This window comes from Rhinolophus hipposideros (assembly GCF_964194185.1).
Source record: "Rhinolophus hipposideros genome assembly, chromosome: 26".
Lineage (NCBI taxonomy): Eukaryota > Metazoa > Chordata > Mammalia > Chiroptera > Rhinolophidae > Rhinolophus > Rhinolophus hipposideros.
This window is the reverse complement of record NC_138072.1, coordinates 17415494-17429840: the sequence shown is the minus strand read 5'-3', so window position 1 is coordinate 17429840 and position 14347 is coordinate 17415494. Positions and strand designations below refer to the sequence as shown.

Here is a 14347-nt window from a genome sequence, read left to right as displayed (position 1 = left end):
TTACGTAATAAATTGTGACGTAATAAATTTACGCAATAAATCACATTATGTAAATTCCTTAGTTCTACATTTATTTATCTGTAATTTAGAATTGTTAGACTCAATAATACCTGATACATCTTAACAGAATATTATATTGAATATATTCTAACAGAAAGTGCCATTCTTAGGAAAGTTCTGTTGTATTTTATTTATATGACCTCTAGGGGGCACCAAAAGATCTAATTGCAGGCGTTGCCTGGTAGATTCCAGTAGCTATTGATATACTTTTTATAATCTAACAGGTGTGTGGAGAAATGCGCTATCAATTGAATAAAACCAAAATGGATAAGGATGAGGCTGAAAAGGAACACAGAGAGTACAGAGCGAAAACTAAAAGGGATCTTGAAATTAAAGATCAGGTAAGAGATGACACAAGCATAACTGAAGCAATTAAAACATAACTAATGTTCTTTCTGAAGTTGATGTGGTTTGATTCCTAAGTCATTTATTTCTATTATATTATTTCTAAGTAATGGAACAATTCAGTTTCTACTATTAAAGGATTTCATATATAGTTGCCTAAAACTATCACCTTTCACATGAAATGGTGAGAATACAACTGCATGAGTTTAAAATTCCAATCTGACAGGTCATAAATATACATTTGGATATGTGTATCTATTACTTACAAAAGTTAAAAAAAAATGTTCTAATGCACAGTTTGAAACTAAAATATACGTGCATGAAGTTCTTGAAAGATGCCAACTTGAATCCAATTTTAAGTGATAAAGTTTAAAATTTGTAAGATGAGCTGAGCTGATATATAAATATGTCAATCAAATTGATTGTTGGCAGAATGGAACCAGCTTTAACTAAGAAAACCATGAGTACATTTGCTCAGGATGCCTAAATACATTGAAATTAGAAATGTTAGGGGAAAGATGCTGCTTACTTCAATTTCAGTTTGAACAGATGTTTTATGTTATATCTTTGTTGATATCATGTAGATACTCCAATTTTAATTGACAATGCGAATAAAGAGTTTAGAGAGGCAGTTCTAATAGGCTGACTTTTGATTTTCTATTTTTATGTTACAGTACAGAACACTGTAGGCTGACATTCTTTATATTCAATGAATGCACATTGATAAATCTATTCAATTAAAATAAGACTGAGTTCTAAGCATCGATATTTTAAAGAAATCGCTACAATTTAAAAGTAGGTAGCCCTAAGTGAATTTTTTAAAAATATATTTCTAGTTCAAAACTTTTTATCATGTTCTCCTACATATTTTCCCTTTCAATGCTAGTGACTTTCTGTGTAAATGATGCAAACCCAATTGGGAAAAGTATTGAAAATGTAAATAATAGTGAAATTTAGCATAAAAAGTTTTTCAAGTGAACATTGAAATCCCTGGCATTAAATTAAAATCTAAACACCAAACTCAAATTCTGATTTTGTACCACTATAGTCAAAGTGTTGTAGAGTTTTACATTTTCAGGAGAATTTTCATTATTAGCATGTACAAATAATGGAACCAATTTATTCCATCCAGTTGGGGGCGTGCCTGGTAGTGGAATTGAACATCTTTTTTATCAGGTACTGAAGGTTAGGACTACCAAACCAAACACAGAACTTTCCTTTCTTGTTGTATTGTGATTTTTTTTTTAAAGTATCATGTTGGCATGCTCACTAGCATTATTATGTACCTTTTGTGTTGTTCTATAGCATCTGCCAGCATAACGTTTTAGACTAACTGGAAAAATAAAGCAAAGAGAGCCTCTGAATTATCTGAAATTATATTACAATGTTCTGGAGAGAAAAAAAACACTATAGGAACAATTACATTATAATGTCACTTGTAAATTATAACATGTGTAGAAGTATTTGTAATAGTTGTCTTTAACACTATCTCATGTCTCATTTTGCTTAACCAGTGATGACGTAGAGGCTAAAGTTGCCAGATTTTAGAAGGAGCAGTTTTCATTAATAAACATTTCCCACTAAGTAGTGAAACATTAACAGTTTTATAATGGTTTTTAGTGTTGTTTTTAGAGAGATGCGCCTCTTTAGGAGATCAGAAAGTCAGGAATAAAACCTCTGAACAGTTACAAGATGTTTGTGATGTGATGTGCTTGTTACCATTTTTCCTTGGGCAGAATGTAAGGAAATCTTATAGGTAGTCTTTGTCACTATTTTGTATTGAACAGACAGTTTCAGAAAAGAAAGTGGTGGTGTCTCATTCCATGGGTGACCTGGAATAGCAAAGCAGCAATTGTTCTTTGGTCTTTCAGCCATGACCTGACCTTCTGTCTCTTAAGACCCAAGAGCTACTTTGCTTGGCCACCATCTGCACTCAAGAGAGAAATTTACATTTAACTTTTAGCAGCTGGGCATGTTGAGCACTTAAAAATACTCATAATAATATAAAGTGTATTTAACTTTTAAAGTGTTACATATTGCAATTCAGAATAACAAGAAGGCTATATGTAGGTTTACAAACAAGGTGTCCCTTGTAACAGTCATTTTATTCACATTTTTGTTAATCTAAACACTTGATACATTTCTAAAGTAGGTGGGAAACTGAGATTGGAATGTGGTGAGAACAAGAGCTTTTTTGATGTATACAAAATAGGGCAAATGGTTGACCACTAAAATCATTTTCCTTGTGACCCGAGCCTTGACTCAGGCATAATTAGAAGGAAAGATTAGGAGAGTAACAATGGCAATCTCTTCCTCCCACTTTCTCCTTTTCTTTTTTCTATTGTGTCAGGAATCTATGGGTGGATTACCTTTCCCATCAGCTCCTTTATATCTCTTCAGTTTAGAGAGCTCCTGTCAGCCTTCGAGGACGCTTCTTACAAAAAAACAAACAAACACAAAAAAATGTGTTAGAAAATTTTTGTAGGCAACAGGTATACATACTCCGTTATGGGAATTTAAAAACATACATGAGGATAGAGAGAGAGCATTATAATGAATTCCCACATTTTCATCAGTGTCATCATGATGCCTGCCAGGCCTATTCCATCTATTTCACATTTTTTCTCTCCTTCCTCTTTGTCTTCATTATCAGGAACTTTTTCTTCTCCATCTTCCTCTTCCTCCACTTCTTCTTTTGCTGAAGTATGTAAAGCAGATCTCAGACATTCCGTTATTTTACCCGTAAATACGTCAGTGTGCTTCTACCCGTTATTTTACCCGTAAATACTTCAGTGTGCTTCATAATCACTGCATTATCACCCCTGACGATATTGACAGCTCTGCCATATCATATAATGCCCAACCCATGTTGAAATTTCTTTGACTGTCTCAGCAATACTTGTTCAAATCAGGAAAATAGGTAACATTCTAATGTTATCGTATTACTTTCTTTAATGGGAAATATTACAGAATTTCAACTTTCTTTGTCTTATTAAAATTCATGCACAATATTTTGATTATGCTTTATATTTATTTATAAGGTGACTTATCATTCAAAAGAAATGTGAATTAATCCTGCGGCAGACTATTTGAGGGAAATGGCTACCATGCAGCGGTCCCAATCATTACATCCTGAAAGGAGCCCCACGGAGTCTGAAACTCATAATACATAATTAATGTCAGAGCTTTACATTTAAGATTTAGGAATGCTGCAGGAAGCCCTGCTATTACCTTGGCATTGCAAAGGTTAGGTGACTCTGAAATGAGTGGAATTTTCTTTGTCAACTTCCATTTTGGTAGATAAATCTCAGAGGATGATTCTTTAGAGTCCCTAACCTTTGATCAGGGCCTAGTGCAAAATGAAAATACAGGGCCATTGTTCAAAAATTAGGAGAAAAGTGAGATTCAAAGTACAAAAATATAAAGTGTTTTCCTTTAATCTGCAGTCTCTCTCTCTCTCTCTCTCTCTCTCTCTCTCTCTCTCTCTCTCTCTCTCTTTCTCTCTCTTTGTCTCTCTCCCCGTCTCCCAACCTGTCGTAGTGTTTTTTGTTTGCTATTTAATGTCGGGGTCCTTCCGGCACAGGGATACCCACGGGAGAGTGCAGACCGCACGGAGGCCCCATGACTGGGCGTGCACATGGGCCATGTCTTCTGGGTGCTCCCTGCCACCAGCCAAGGACATACTCACCACCCCAGCGGGGAGGGGAGGGAGTCATTCTTCCCCATCCAAGGTGGTCAGGGGCAGGGCCCCCCAAAGACTGCAGCCTCCAATATACACTTGGTACCTGGATCAAGGGGGGCAGAGGCTGCACAGGGTCCACGGAGTGTGCTGTGGTGCTGCCAGCCTGCAGCAGGGACGGTCACCTCCATGTCCTGCCCTGAGACGCCCGGGTGTACATACTCAATCCACCCTTTCCCCGGGCTCACATCTAGGCTCTTGCCAGGGCAAAGGACCCAGGAGAACACATGCCACCCTGGGTGGAGGACATCAGGTTGCCAGGCAGGGGTGGGGAAGAGGAAGCTGGAGGGGACACGTGTATGACGACTGCCTCGGCTGCCAAAGGGCAGTGGAGAAACAAGACCACACAGGGGAGCTGAGCTCCCTTTGTCTCATCAGGCTTCACTTAGAAACACAAACTCCAGCATAAAGTCCTGAAAACTTTCAAGATCTCAACCACAGAGCACTAAACTGCAGGCACTGATCTGATGTCCATGAAGCTGCGTGGTTATGGGGACAGGCAGAGATTTGGTGTGGTGATGCTGTGTATATACCCGACTTACACACGCAGGCACGCGCGTGTGCCCTGTGTCCGTGAAAGGGCCTTGGCCAACCACAGCCCACGGGCCAACTCTGCGGCTGCCCGTTTTCACAGGTCAAGTTGTGTTCAAGCGCAGCCACACCTGTGTGCTGATGTCTTGTCTCGGCTGCTTGCTGCTCCTGTGGCAGAGCCCACAGAGCCCACAGAGCCCACCAACACTAAATATTTACTGCCTGCCTCTTTATCGAAGAAGTTTGCCACCTCTGTCCAAGTATAGAAATACAACTGTTAAAGTTTCCCTTCCTATATGAGAACGTGCAGATTTGAGTTAGAAGACTCACAAATCTTAAATGATAACTTCATGGTTTTAGAGTATTTTACAAAGTGTAGCAAATAGGCCACATTCTTGTTTTCTTAATCATCTAATGGCATTGACAAGTGGGTGAATGACTAGTAACAGTGTTACTACCTTGTTAGTGGCACATGGCTTCGTAATGGCTTGGATCAGACTATAAATATAAACATTGTTGATGTTCACAGTTTTTGTTTTTAGGTTGGTAGAATTTTTCTTTCTTTCTTTCTTTTTTTAGGTAAGACTTTCCGACCAGTATTGTGTAAGTTATAACTTTGGAGCTGTGCCGACTGTTGAGTAGGAAACGTTGAAGTTCAGAATTACCTGAATGGGGTAATCAAAGCAGAAATTTAAGGGTGAAGCACATATTCAAAAGAAATAGATTTGAACATTTTGGCTAGGAAAATGGGGGCAAAAGGATTTGAGGGTTGCTCACATCTACAGCAGTATGATTCAGCACTTTAATCCTGACATTGAACGTGACACGGGAGTTATTTCCTAAGCTCAGTTGAGTTAATTAGATGGTGGGAAGAAGTGCATCTATTTGGTATGGCTTTGTGTAAAGATGAGAGGGAGTCCTGCAAGTCCTATAAACAAATCCTATTTAAAGCAAGAGAAATAAAAGCAATAAAGTTAAAGAACTGCCTTTTTACTCAGAAGAGGAAACTATTGCTCGCTCACCATCTTCAAGGACTTGACAGATTCTTTTAAGGAGAAAGTGAAACACCTGTTCTTGATCTTCAATATGGAAAGAATAAGAATAAAGTGATTTAATCACAGGAACTGGAACTCACAATAGCCTGAAATGAGAACTTTCGGACAGGAGGAAGATAGAAACAGATCGCTGCAACAGGCAGCCGGGAACTTTCTTCCCTGAAATTTCAGTTTTAGATCGTAGCAGCAATCTGCTTTACCTGGAGACCCAGCTAATAGCCCTCTGAGGTCCACTGTCTCCTGTTTGATTCTGGAAACATCCTAGTAATAGTCCTGGTATCTGTTAAAGTGGCTAGTGGTGGTATTAGTCTTTTTCTACTTGCAATTTAGCACCAACAGATTCAAGTAAAATCCCGTTCAGCTCTGTTCTCTGCTTTGTGTCTGTAATTCTGTATACTCTCTTCAGGAGGCTTTCAGGGAATATACGGAGGCAGTGGATGGCTTCTTGAGAACTAGACTTCAGAGTCTTATCCAACCCCCACCTGCAGTCTCACTTCTATTCCTGAAAAGTGACTGGGAGAGGGGCCACTTGGGCACGTTGCTGGCACATGTAATCACTCGGTCCTGGCGATGACAGAGTGACTCCCCGGTGTTCTTCACACTCCCTCTGGGTGCTGGAGCCTTAGCCTGTTCCTTTCCGTGCTTCTCACTCACACAGCAGCAGCTCCAGGGGCGTGGCCTGCCCAGACCAGCACGAGACCCTATGGGGTGATAACTAGAAGACCCCGGGCCTGCCCTTAGGGAGTTTATATTCTAGATGAGGAGACAGAGTACACATTTGAACATGCCTTAAAAAGCAGCATATCGACAAGTGCAAATTAATGTAGTGTGAACTTCATGCTGGCTACAGCCCATGAAAGGGAGAATCTGGTTCTATGTGTATGATGCAACAGAGCTTTTTTATAGCATCTTCCTTAAGTATGCCCTAGAGCATTGTTCAGCATACTTAGATAAATTTGTGTCCTTATCACAGCCTAACCAAGAATTCTGAGAAAATTCCTCAGCCTGGCATATGTCTAATAAATCAGCCTCTTTTGTTCCTACACTGTGTAATGCTTGAATGGGACAAATGGGATTATGTAAATAATTTAAAATAGCTCCATTTAATTAAAATATGATTGAACTTATTAGTTTTCTAAAACACCATGGAAAGTTAATTTCTTCATTTTAAATGTAATCATGTTAGTAAAACCACAAAATTAGCAGTAAAAAAAGTAAATTTGCTTTTTTTCGGTTTGTTTTTTACACAAAAGACAGTACCAAATCAACCCAGTAAATAACCCCACGTTGGAATCCTGGGGCATTGAGCATTTAGTAACTTCATTAATGATTTGGGCAGCGGTTTTAGGTGGGAGAATATGTGTACCTCATCCATAGAAACGCTGTAGAACTGCTTATGTCCAAAAAAGCAGCATTTGATTTTCTAGCAAAGGTGATAATACTGTTCACCGTAATAGTATAGTTTTTAATAATATAGTTTTAAGATCAAATGTTTAAGATCAAATGTTTATAGTTTTAAGATCAATGTATCTGAAGATAGTGACTGTGAGCTATTTAGGAGATAAGGGCACAAATAGGAAACAAAACAAGCCCATTTACAAATAATATGCCTTACGAGATAAATATCAGAACTAGATGTTTGCCTTCAGATAAGAAGCTGAAGCTGTAAACTGAACTCAAGGAATATTTTTGTCTTAAGGAGGTCATAAGATTCATTAACAACTAAATAAGCCCTAAATAAGTATAATTTTTTTGTGTATTTTCAATTTTATCGGGTGGTACATATTGGGGGCCTTAAAATTTATTTTCGCTTATTTTGACTTTAAAAGTTGGACTCACAAGACCAACCTGCCAACCTTGTAGAGTGTCTTCTCAGGTACCAATTGCAGTATCGTCTCTGCGATTCTGGTGGCTACCTGGTGGCAGCAGGTCCTGAATGAATGTCCACTCAGGCCAGCAAGCTGAGAGCCATTACACACAGGGCAGTGCACATGCCTTTCTGTATGACAATCCAGAAATCTGAGCACCAGTATCCAGCTATAAATATTCCTAATTACCACATATGTCTATATTTAAAAACAATATTTATTGTATCAACATAAGCACATTCACAGAAGCCAATAATTCCATCACCCAATAGAGCAAATTGTTTTCCTTTTTCTGTTTACCTTCCACTTTTTGTCCATATGCATATATAATATTTGCAGGTAATAAACATAGCCTAGATGTAAATTTGGTTTTCACTTTTTGCACTTCACACTATGTTAAGCGTTTTTATGTGCTGCCTATTCTTTACACTGATCACCTTCATATGGCCATTTACTTGTACTTTTAAAGGAAAAGTGAGAATAAGTCAGATTTTGAAAAGCACAGACACTGCTACGAATTTAGAATTGTTTAGCCCTAAACTTCTCTTATTGCTTTAATTCAACAACCATATATTACATGCACTGTGCTGGCCTAGAATGAATTTCTGTTCTTCAAGAAGGGAGTATATGAAAAAGGTATGCAAATAAATATATGTCAAAGAGAACATCGTAATTATGATCAACAAACTACAAAAGGGTATGGGGATTTAGAAGTGGGAGATATGACGTCCTTGAAGGATGGTTAAGATGTTGCCCAGCATAGGTGGGAGAGGAAGGCATTTCAGTTGGAAGGTCCAAAGTGGCAGCTTGAGCAGAGGTTTGGGGATGGGAAGGAGGAGGGAAGGTGGGGCCGGGTAAGGAGGGGGCATTCAAGGAAATGTGTCTTTTGATTCCATAGCACACTTGTGTAACTGACCTCAATGTCTCAAGTGCCACGTCTCTGTTAGGAAAGATTTCCCCATAGAAAATGGGCTTCTATAAAGTTCAGAATCCCAGTGTAATTGCCTACTTATACTATGTTGCATGCCCTGCAGTCAGGCACAGACGTTGTATTATGTTTTGGGAATGTTTGCATAGGTTGTTCATTTCCTTTGCAGTAGTTTCTATGTAGTGGAACAATTTTAAGATTTTCAAATTTCAGATATCATACAATAAAATGTAGTTTTATTAACAATGTAAGAATCAAGTAGGATTAGTTTTCTAGAAATAAAGAATTGATGGTTACTATAATGATTTATACATTTCCACATTGCTAGTGATGGAAGGTGAATTACAGAGTATACCAGGTACTACGTTACTATGGACTTGGAGTCCTAGGACAGGACCTCTTGATTTTGGCTTTGATTTGGCTTTTTGGCTAACTTCCTGAGCAAACCTCTCTGAGCCTCACTTTCTCTCCCAGCGAAGTGAGAAGCTTGGGTAAGTGATAGGTAAGGTTTTCTCTAGCTCTAAATTCCTGTACTTCTAGAAACAAGGAAATATTTCTCTGCCCCACTTACTTATGAATTAAGTATTAATAAAATCAGTAAAAATTACATGAGTCTCAAGTGTCATTCCAAATTTTCTAGTCACCCTGATTTTATAAAAATGACTCTTCTGTTAAGATTATAACAATATAATTTTACTGTCATTAGCAATTTTCAATCATATTCTTTTCATTATCATTAACAATAGAAAAATAAAATGTCTTTTAAACAGTTGAATTTAATTACAAGACTGACATAATTTTATTTGCAATAAGGATTAAAGCCCTACTCTAAATTAAGAATGAAGTTTTCCTGGAAAGATTTTAGGCAACAGCAAACTGTCCAAAATAGTATTTTTGGAGGAATAAGCCAGCTTTCATGAAATCTGGAATTAAATGGTCAAAGTTTCTTATCCGTGTGAACCCATGGTTCCTAGGAATACATCAGTGTACTCCTGCTGGAGAAACGCAGCCTTAATAGTAAATGCTTTCACTTTCAGTTCTCCCTTGGTGCGTCATAAATGCGGCAGTTCTGGACTCAAATGACCAAGAATATGATTATATTAAGGTTTTGGCATTTTGATTTTCTTTTTTAATCATCAGAATGGAAACAACAAAAAAGAGGTTTTTAATTCTCTTAGATATTTCACATATTCCTGGCATGTTTCCCTGAACCTCACTGGCGTTGTGTGAGAGACTGCCCTAGACAGACATTCTAGATATAACTGCAGGCTGCTCAGGACTGTTAATAAATTGCAAGGTATTCAGATTTTTATTTCACTCTTCTAGCAGATAAATAGTCAAGCTAATCTAACCCTTTTTGGTGTTAACATCTGTACTTAACTGGATCAATTACAGTAACATTTAATTTTTAAGGAAAAGGTAAGAAAGCAGCAGTGTCCTTATTTCTGGCTTGTGTCTGCCTTCCTTGAGGATTTTTGGGGATACCTATGAGGAATGGAATATTCTTCTTTACATAGAATCTCTGTGCTTACAACTGAAGTTCTGATTTTCTCTCTCTTTTTCCCTCTCCCCCTCTCTATCTCTTCCTGTCTCCCTCTCTTCCTGTCTCTCCCTCTCTCTCTCCCTCTCCCTCTCCCTCTCCCTCTCCCTCTCCCTCTCCCTCTCCCTCTCCCTCTCCCTCTCCCTCTCCCTCTCCCTCTCCCTCTCCCTCTCCCTCTCCCTCTCCCTCTCCCTCTCACATCATAAGTCATGCAAGTAATAGCATCAGCCTGGCTTCACAAATCATGAGTCAAGCTATGATCAAACATCCCCATTAAAGTGCAAAGGAGTGTCTTCTTAGAGAGAGTGGCAGCCAAGAGAAAAGGGGAGGTAAAAGCTTTTAGGGAGATTTTAAGAAGATGAAGGAGGAAGAATTGTTCCACTTGAAAATTTGCCCCATCATGACAAGTACTACCTTTCCTTTTGGACCCTTCTTCCACTTGCTCAGAATTTTCTGCATAGAAACCTGACTTCAATCATACATAGAGGTCATTGTCATATCCTAATGTGAATTAGAAAATTTAGGGTGCCATTGTTAACTTTTCTCTACACTTAAGTTTCCCATCGACTAATAGGGCTAGGTAAGTGTTGCTTCCCTAATTTGCTTCTGAAGGTCCACTATGTGTATAGTGATTGAAACCGTATAAGTTTACATAATGAAAACCAGACATGTTTTAGTGTGAATGGGGAGTTAAGACAATGGATGGATCAAATATTTATGTATATCTATATTTAAAAATCTGTATGTGGATATATGTCTTTATATCTTACTAATATATAATGTAGAAGTGTGACTTACGATGATTTTTCTTGAGCAGAGTCTAAAGTTTGAAATTTCCAAATGCAGAATTTAGGATGCATTAGACTTACCTCATCAGACAGGAGAGAAAGAAGGACCCTACAGTTGTTCCAGTTATAAAAACAAAAGGGGACACCTGAAATTAATTAAAAAAAAAGATTTGAACAAAAAGAAAAGAAAATAGGAAAAAATAATAGAGGAAAAGAAAGATAGGAAAAAATAAGATTTTAGAAGGCATTCAAAAGGCATTTACCCTAAGAACAACAGGCCTTTTACCTCTGTTTACCGTGTTTCATATTAAACCATAACTCAGAAGAGGCAAACGTGACCACAGACCCACCATTGTATCCCATCAGCATTTTCAGGAGTGATCCACAGTCATGGATTTTTTAAACTATAGTGGCTACGATATCCTCCTACGGCCTCCACCCCACCCCCAACCATTGCTGGTTGTTGAGAGTAACTTCATGTAGTTTGGCATTTTTCAGAAGATGCTTCTTAACCACAAAGCAACACAATTCATGAACATAATTTTTATCTTTAGCACCCCTTGTTTCAGTGGCCACACATGAATGGAGGGCCTCAGTAAAGTGCAATGGCTTGGTGGGGACCCAGAGCCAAAAAGACCTTAATGACTTAATCTGCCCCCTTCATTTTGTGGATGATTAGATAGTAAGTGAGTTGAGAATGATTACCTCACCCGTATGCATTCATTTATTTAACTAATAGTTACTGGTACCCTATTGTGTGTCACTCACAAGTAAGAACAAGGTTTGCAATGAAAATAAAACATACTTATTGTGCATATAGCTCTTACAGTTTGGTGAGGAAGGTAAATGTGGTGAGATGAGGGTTCAGTAGGAGTGACTTACTGTGGTGTGAATGGTTCAAAAAATTCTACTCAACAGTCAATCAATTTTCAACAAAGATAGTAAGAAAAATCAATGGGGAAAGAATAGTTTTCTAGCAAATGGTGCTGGGAAACTGGATATCCACATATAAAAGGATGAAGTCGGTCTACTATCTTATACCATATACAAAAATTAACTCAAAATAAATGAAAGGCCTAAATGTAAGAGCTAAATTTATAAAACTCTTGAAAAAGATATAGGTATAAATCTTTGTGACCTTGGACTAGGCAATTGTTTCTTAGATATGATACCAAAAGCCCAGGCAACAAAAGAAAAAATGTATATAATGACACCATTAAAATTAAAAAATTTTTTGTGCTTCAAAGGACACCTTCAAGAAATTGGCAAGACAACCCACAGAATGGAAAAAAATTTTTACAAATCATACATCTGCTAAGAGACTTGTACCTATGATTTTCAAAGCATGTTTATAATTTCATAATGAAAAGACAGACCAATTTAAAGACAGGCAAAGAATCTGAATAGATATTTCTCCAGAGAAGATATAAGCATGTGAAAAGATGTTTAGCATCAACTATCAGAGAAATACAAGTCAAAACCCAAATGAGATACTAGTGCATACCAATAAGTACGGCTATAATAAAAAAGAGAGAAAATATCAACTGTTGGTGAGGATGGAGAAATCAGAGCCGCATACATTGCTGGTAGGATTGTAAAGTAGTGCAGTTGCTTTTGAAAAACAGTTTTGCTTTCAAAAGCTTCTACTTAGAGTTATCATATGACCCGGCAATTCCACTACTCGGAATATACCCAAGAGAAATGAAACATGGCCACACAAAAACAGGTTCTGAATGTTCTGCATTATTTATAATAACCCCAAACTGGCAACAACCCAAATGTTCATCAACTAATGAATAGATAAATAAAATGTGATTATCTATATTTATAGTTATATCTACATGTTTGCAATAAAAAAGCATGACGTTCTGATACATTCTACAACATGGTGAACCTTGAAAACACTGTGCTGAGTGAAAGAAGCCAGTCACAAAAGACAACACATTGAATGATTTCATTTGTATGAAATGTGCAGAATGGGCAAATCTACAGAGACAGAAAGATTAGTGGTTGCCTGGAGCTAAGGGGGTTGGTGGCAAACAGGAAATACTGCTAATGGGTATGGGGTTTCTTTGGGAGTGATAAAGTGTTCTAACATTGGAGTGATGGTTACATGACTCTGAATATACTAAGACATGTTCAGTTGTACAGTTTAATGGGTGGATTGTATGTGAATTATGCCGGTTACTTAAAAAAAAAAATTCTACCATAAAGTCATATTTCAGCCTAGTCTGGAGGGGAGCAGAGAGAGTGGGAAGGGAAGGCCAGTCAGGTGAAAGAGACAGAATATGCAAAGGCTCTATTCCATATATACGTGGAGAGCAAAGGAGGTACAAGAAATGAGGATGGAAAGACTTGAGCCCCAGAAAACTGAAATCACTTGCCAGAAGTAGCTGTATACACCACTTGAAATCAGAGTGTGTAATGTCTCATTGTGGTTTTAATTTTCATTCCCCTAATGATTAATGCTATTAACCATCTTTCTAGCCACCCATATATATGTCTTCTTCAGTTATATCCAGTGCTATCCTCTAGGTCAAGGTACTGTCATCTTCACCAGTGTTCTTGGAACCATGTCCTAATTGGCTTCCCTTCTCCCTGCTTCTCTCTATTTTAGTCCTTTCACAGCCAGAGGGATGCTGTTAAAATGTGTGTCAGATCTTGTCACTCTCTGAGTACAGTCATCCAGTAGTCCCCATCTCAGTCCTTATAATGATCTGCAAAGTGCCATACATGCGGTCCTCCTGTCACCTCTCCGCCCTCATCTCCTGCTTTTCTCTCTCATCACTCTGCTCCAGCTACACTGGCTTCCTCACTGTTTCTCAAACACATCAGATACACTCCGACTTCTGTGCCTTTGGACTTGCTGTTCCATTTGCGTGGAACACTGTTCCCCATGATAGCCTTTTAAATGACCAGCTCGATGTTTTTAAGCCATTGCTCTACATCATCTCTTCTGTGAGCCCTTCCCTGACCACCTTGTCTTAAATTATACACCATTCCCCCAGTACAACTGCTCTCCTTTCTGCTTTATTTTACTCCACATCCTACTCATTTATTTTGTATCTTCCCCAACCGCAATTTTAGCATGTCCCCCTCAGTCCATACTCAACACTCCAGCAAAAAGTAAAATGTGAATCGAATCACATTATTCTTCCATTTGACCACTTGGAGTGGCTTGCTATTTGCATTTAGAAACATAAAGCCTAACTCCAGAGTTTAGGAAGCCCTGCGTTGTCTGACCACTGCCCGTCTTTTCATTCTTTTCTCACTCTTCTTGTCTCCATTCTTTGGAGCCTCCGTGGTTTTCCTTTAGCTTTTCAAACATATCTGGACAAACATATACCTGTGTGTTCTTCCTCACTTTTCCTGTGCTTAACTAGATTTCTCTCTCTCTTTGGTTTCCATTAAATATCCATACTTCTCTAACTACTAACATATATTCTCCCCACCCCACCCACCCCATTCTCTCATAGTACGTTATTTTTGTTTC

At 38.2% G+C, this 14347-nt stretch overlaps 1 protein-coding gene across 4 annotated transcripts in view; it reads left to right on the top strand.

The window, feature by feature from the left end:
* The window catches only part of SDCCAG8 (SHH signaling and ciliogenesis regulator SDCCAG8), a 207046-nt gene that overhangs the window by 65875 nt on the left and 126824 nt on the right, over positions 1-14347 (top strand). For all 4 annotated transcript variants that reach the window (XR_013992667.1, XR_013992668.1, XM_081039284.1 and 1 more), the window contains exon 12: positions 285-401. Coding sequence is in view for 2 of the 4 variants with exons in the window: in XM_081039284.1 (XP_080895410.1) it covers positions 285-401 (117 nt within the window). In the remaining 2 variants the exon portion in view is untranslated. The remainder of the gene's footprint in view (positions 1-284; positions 402-14347) is intronic.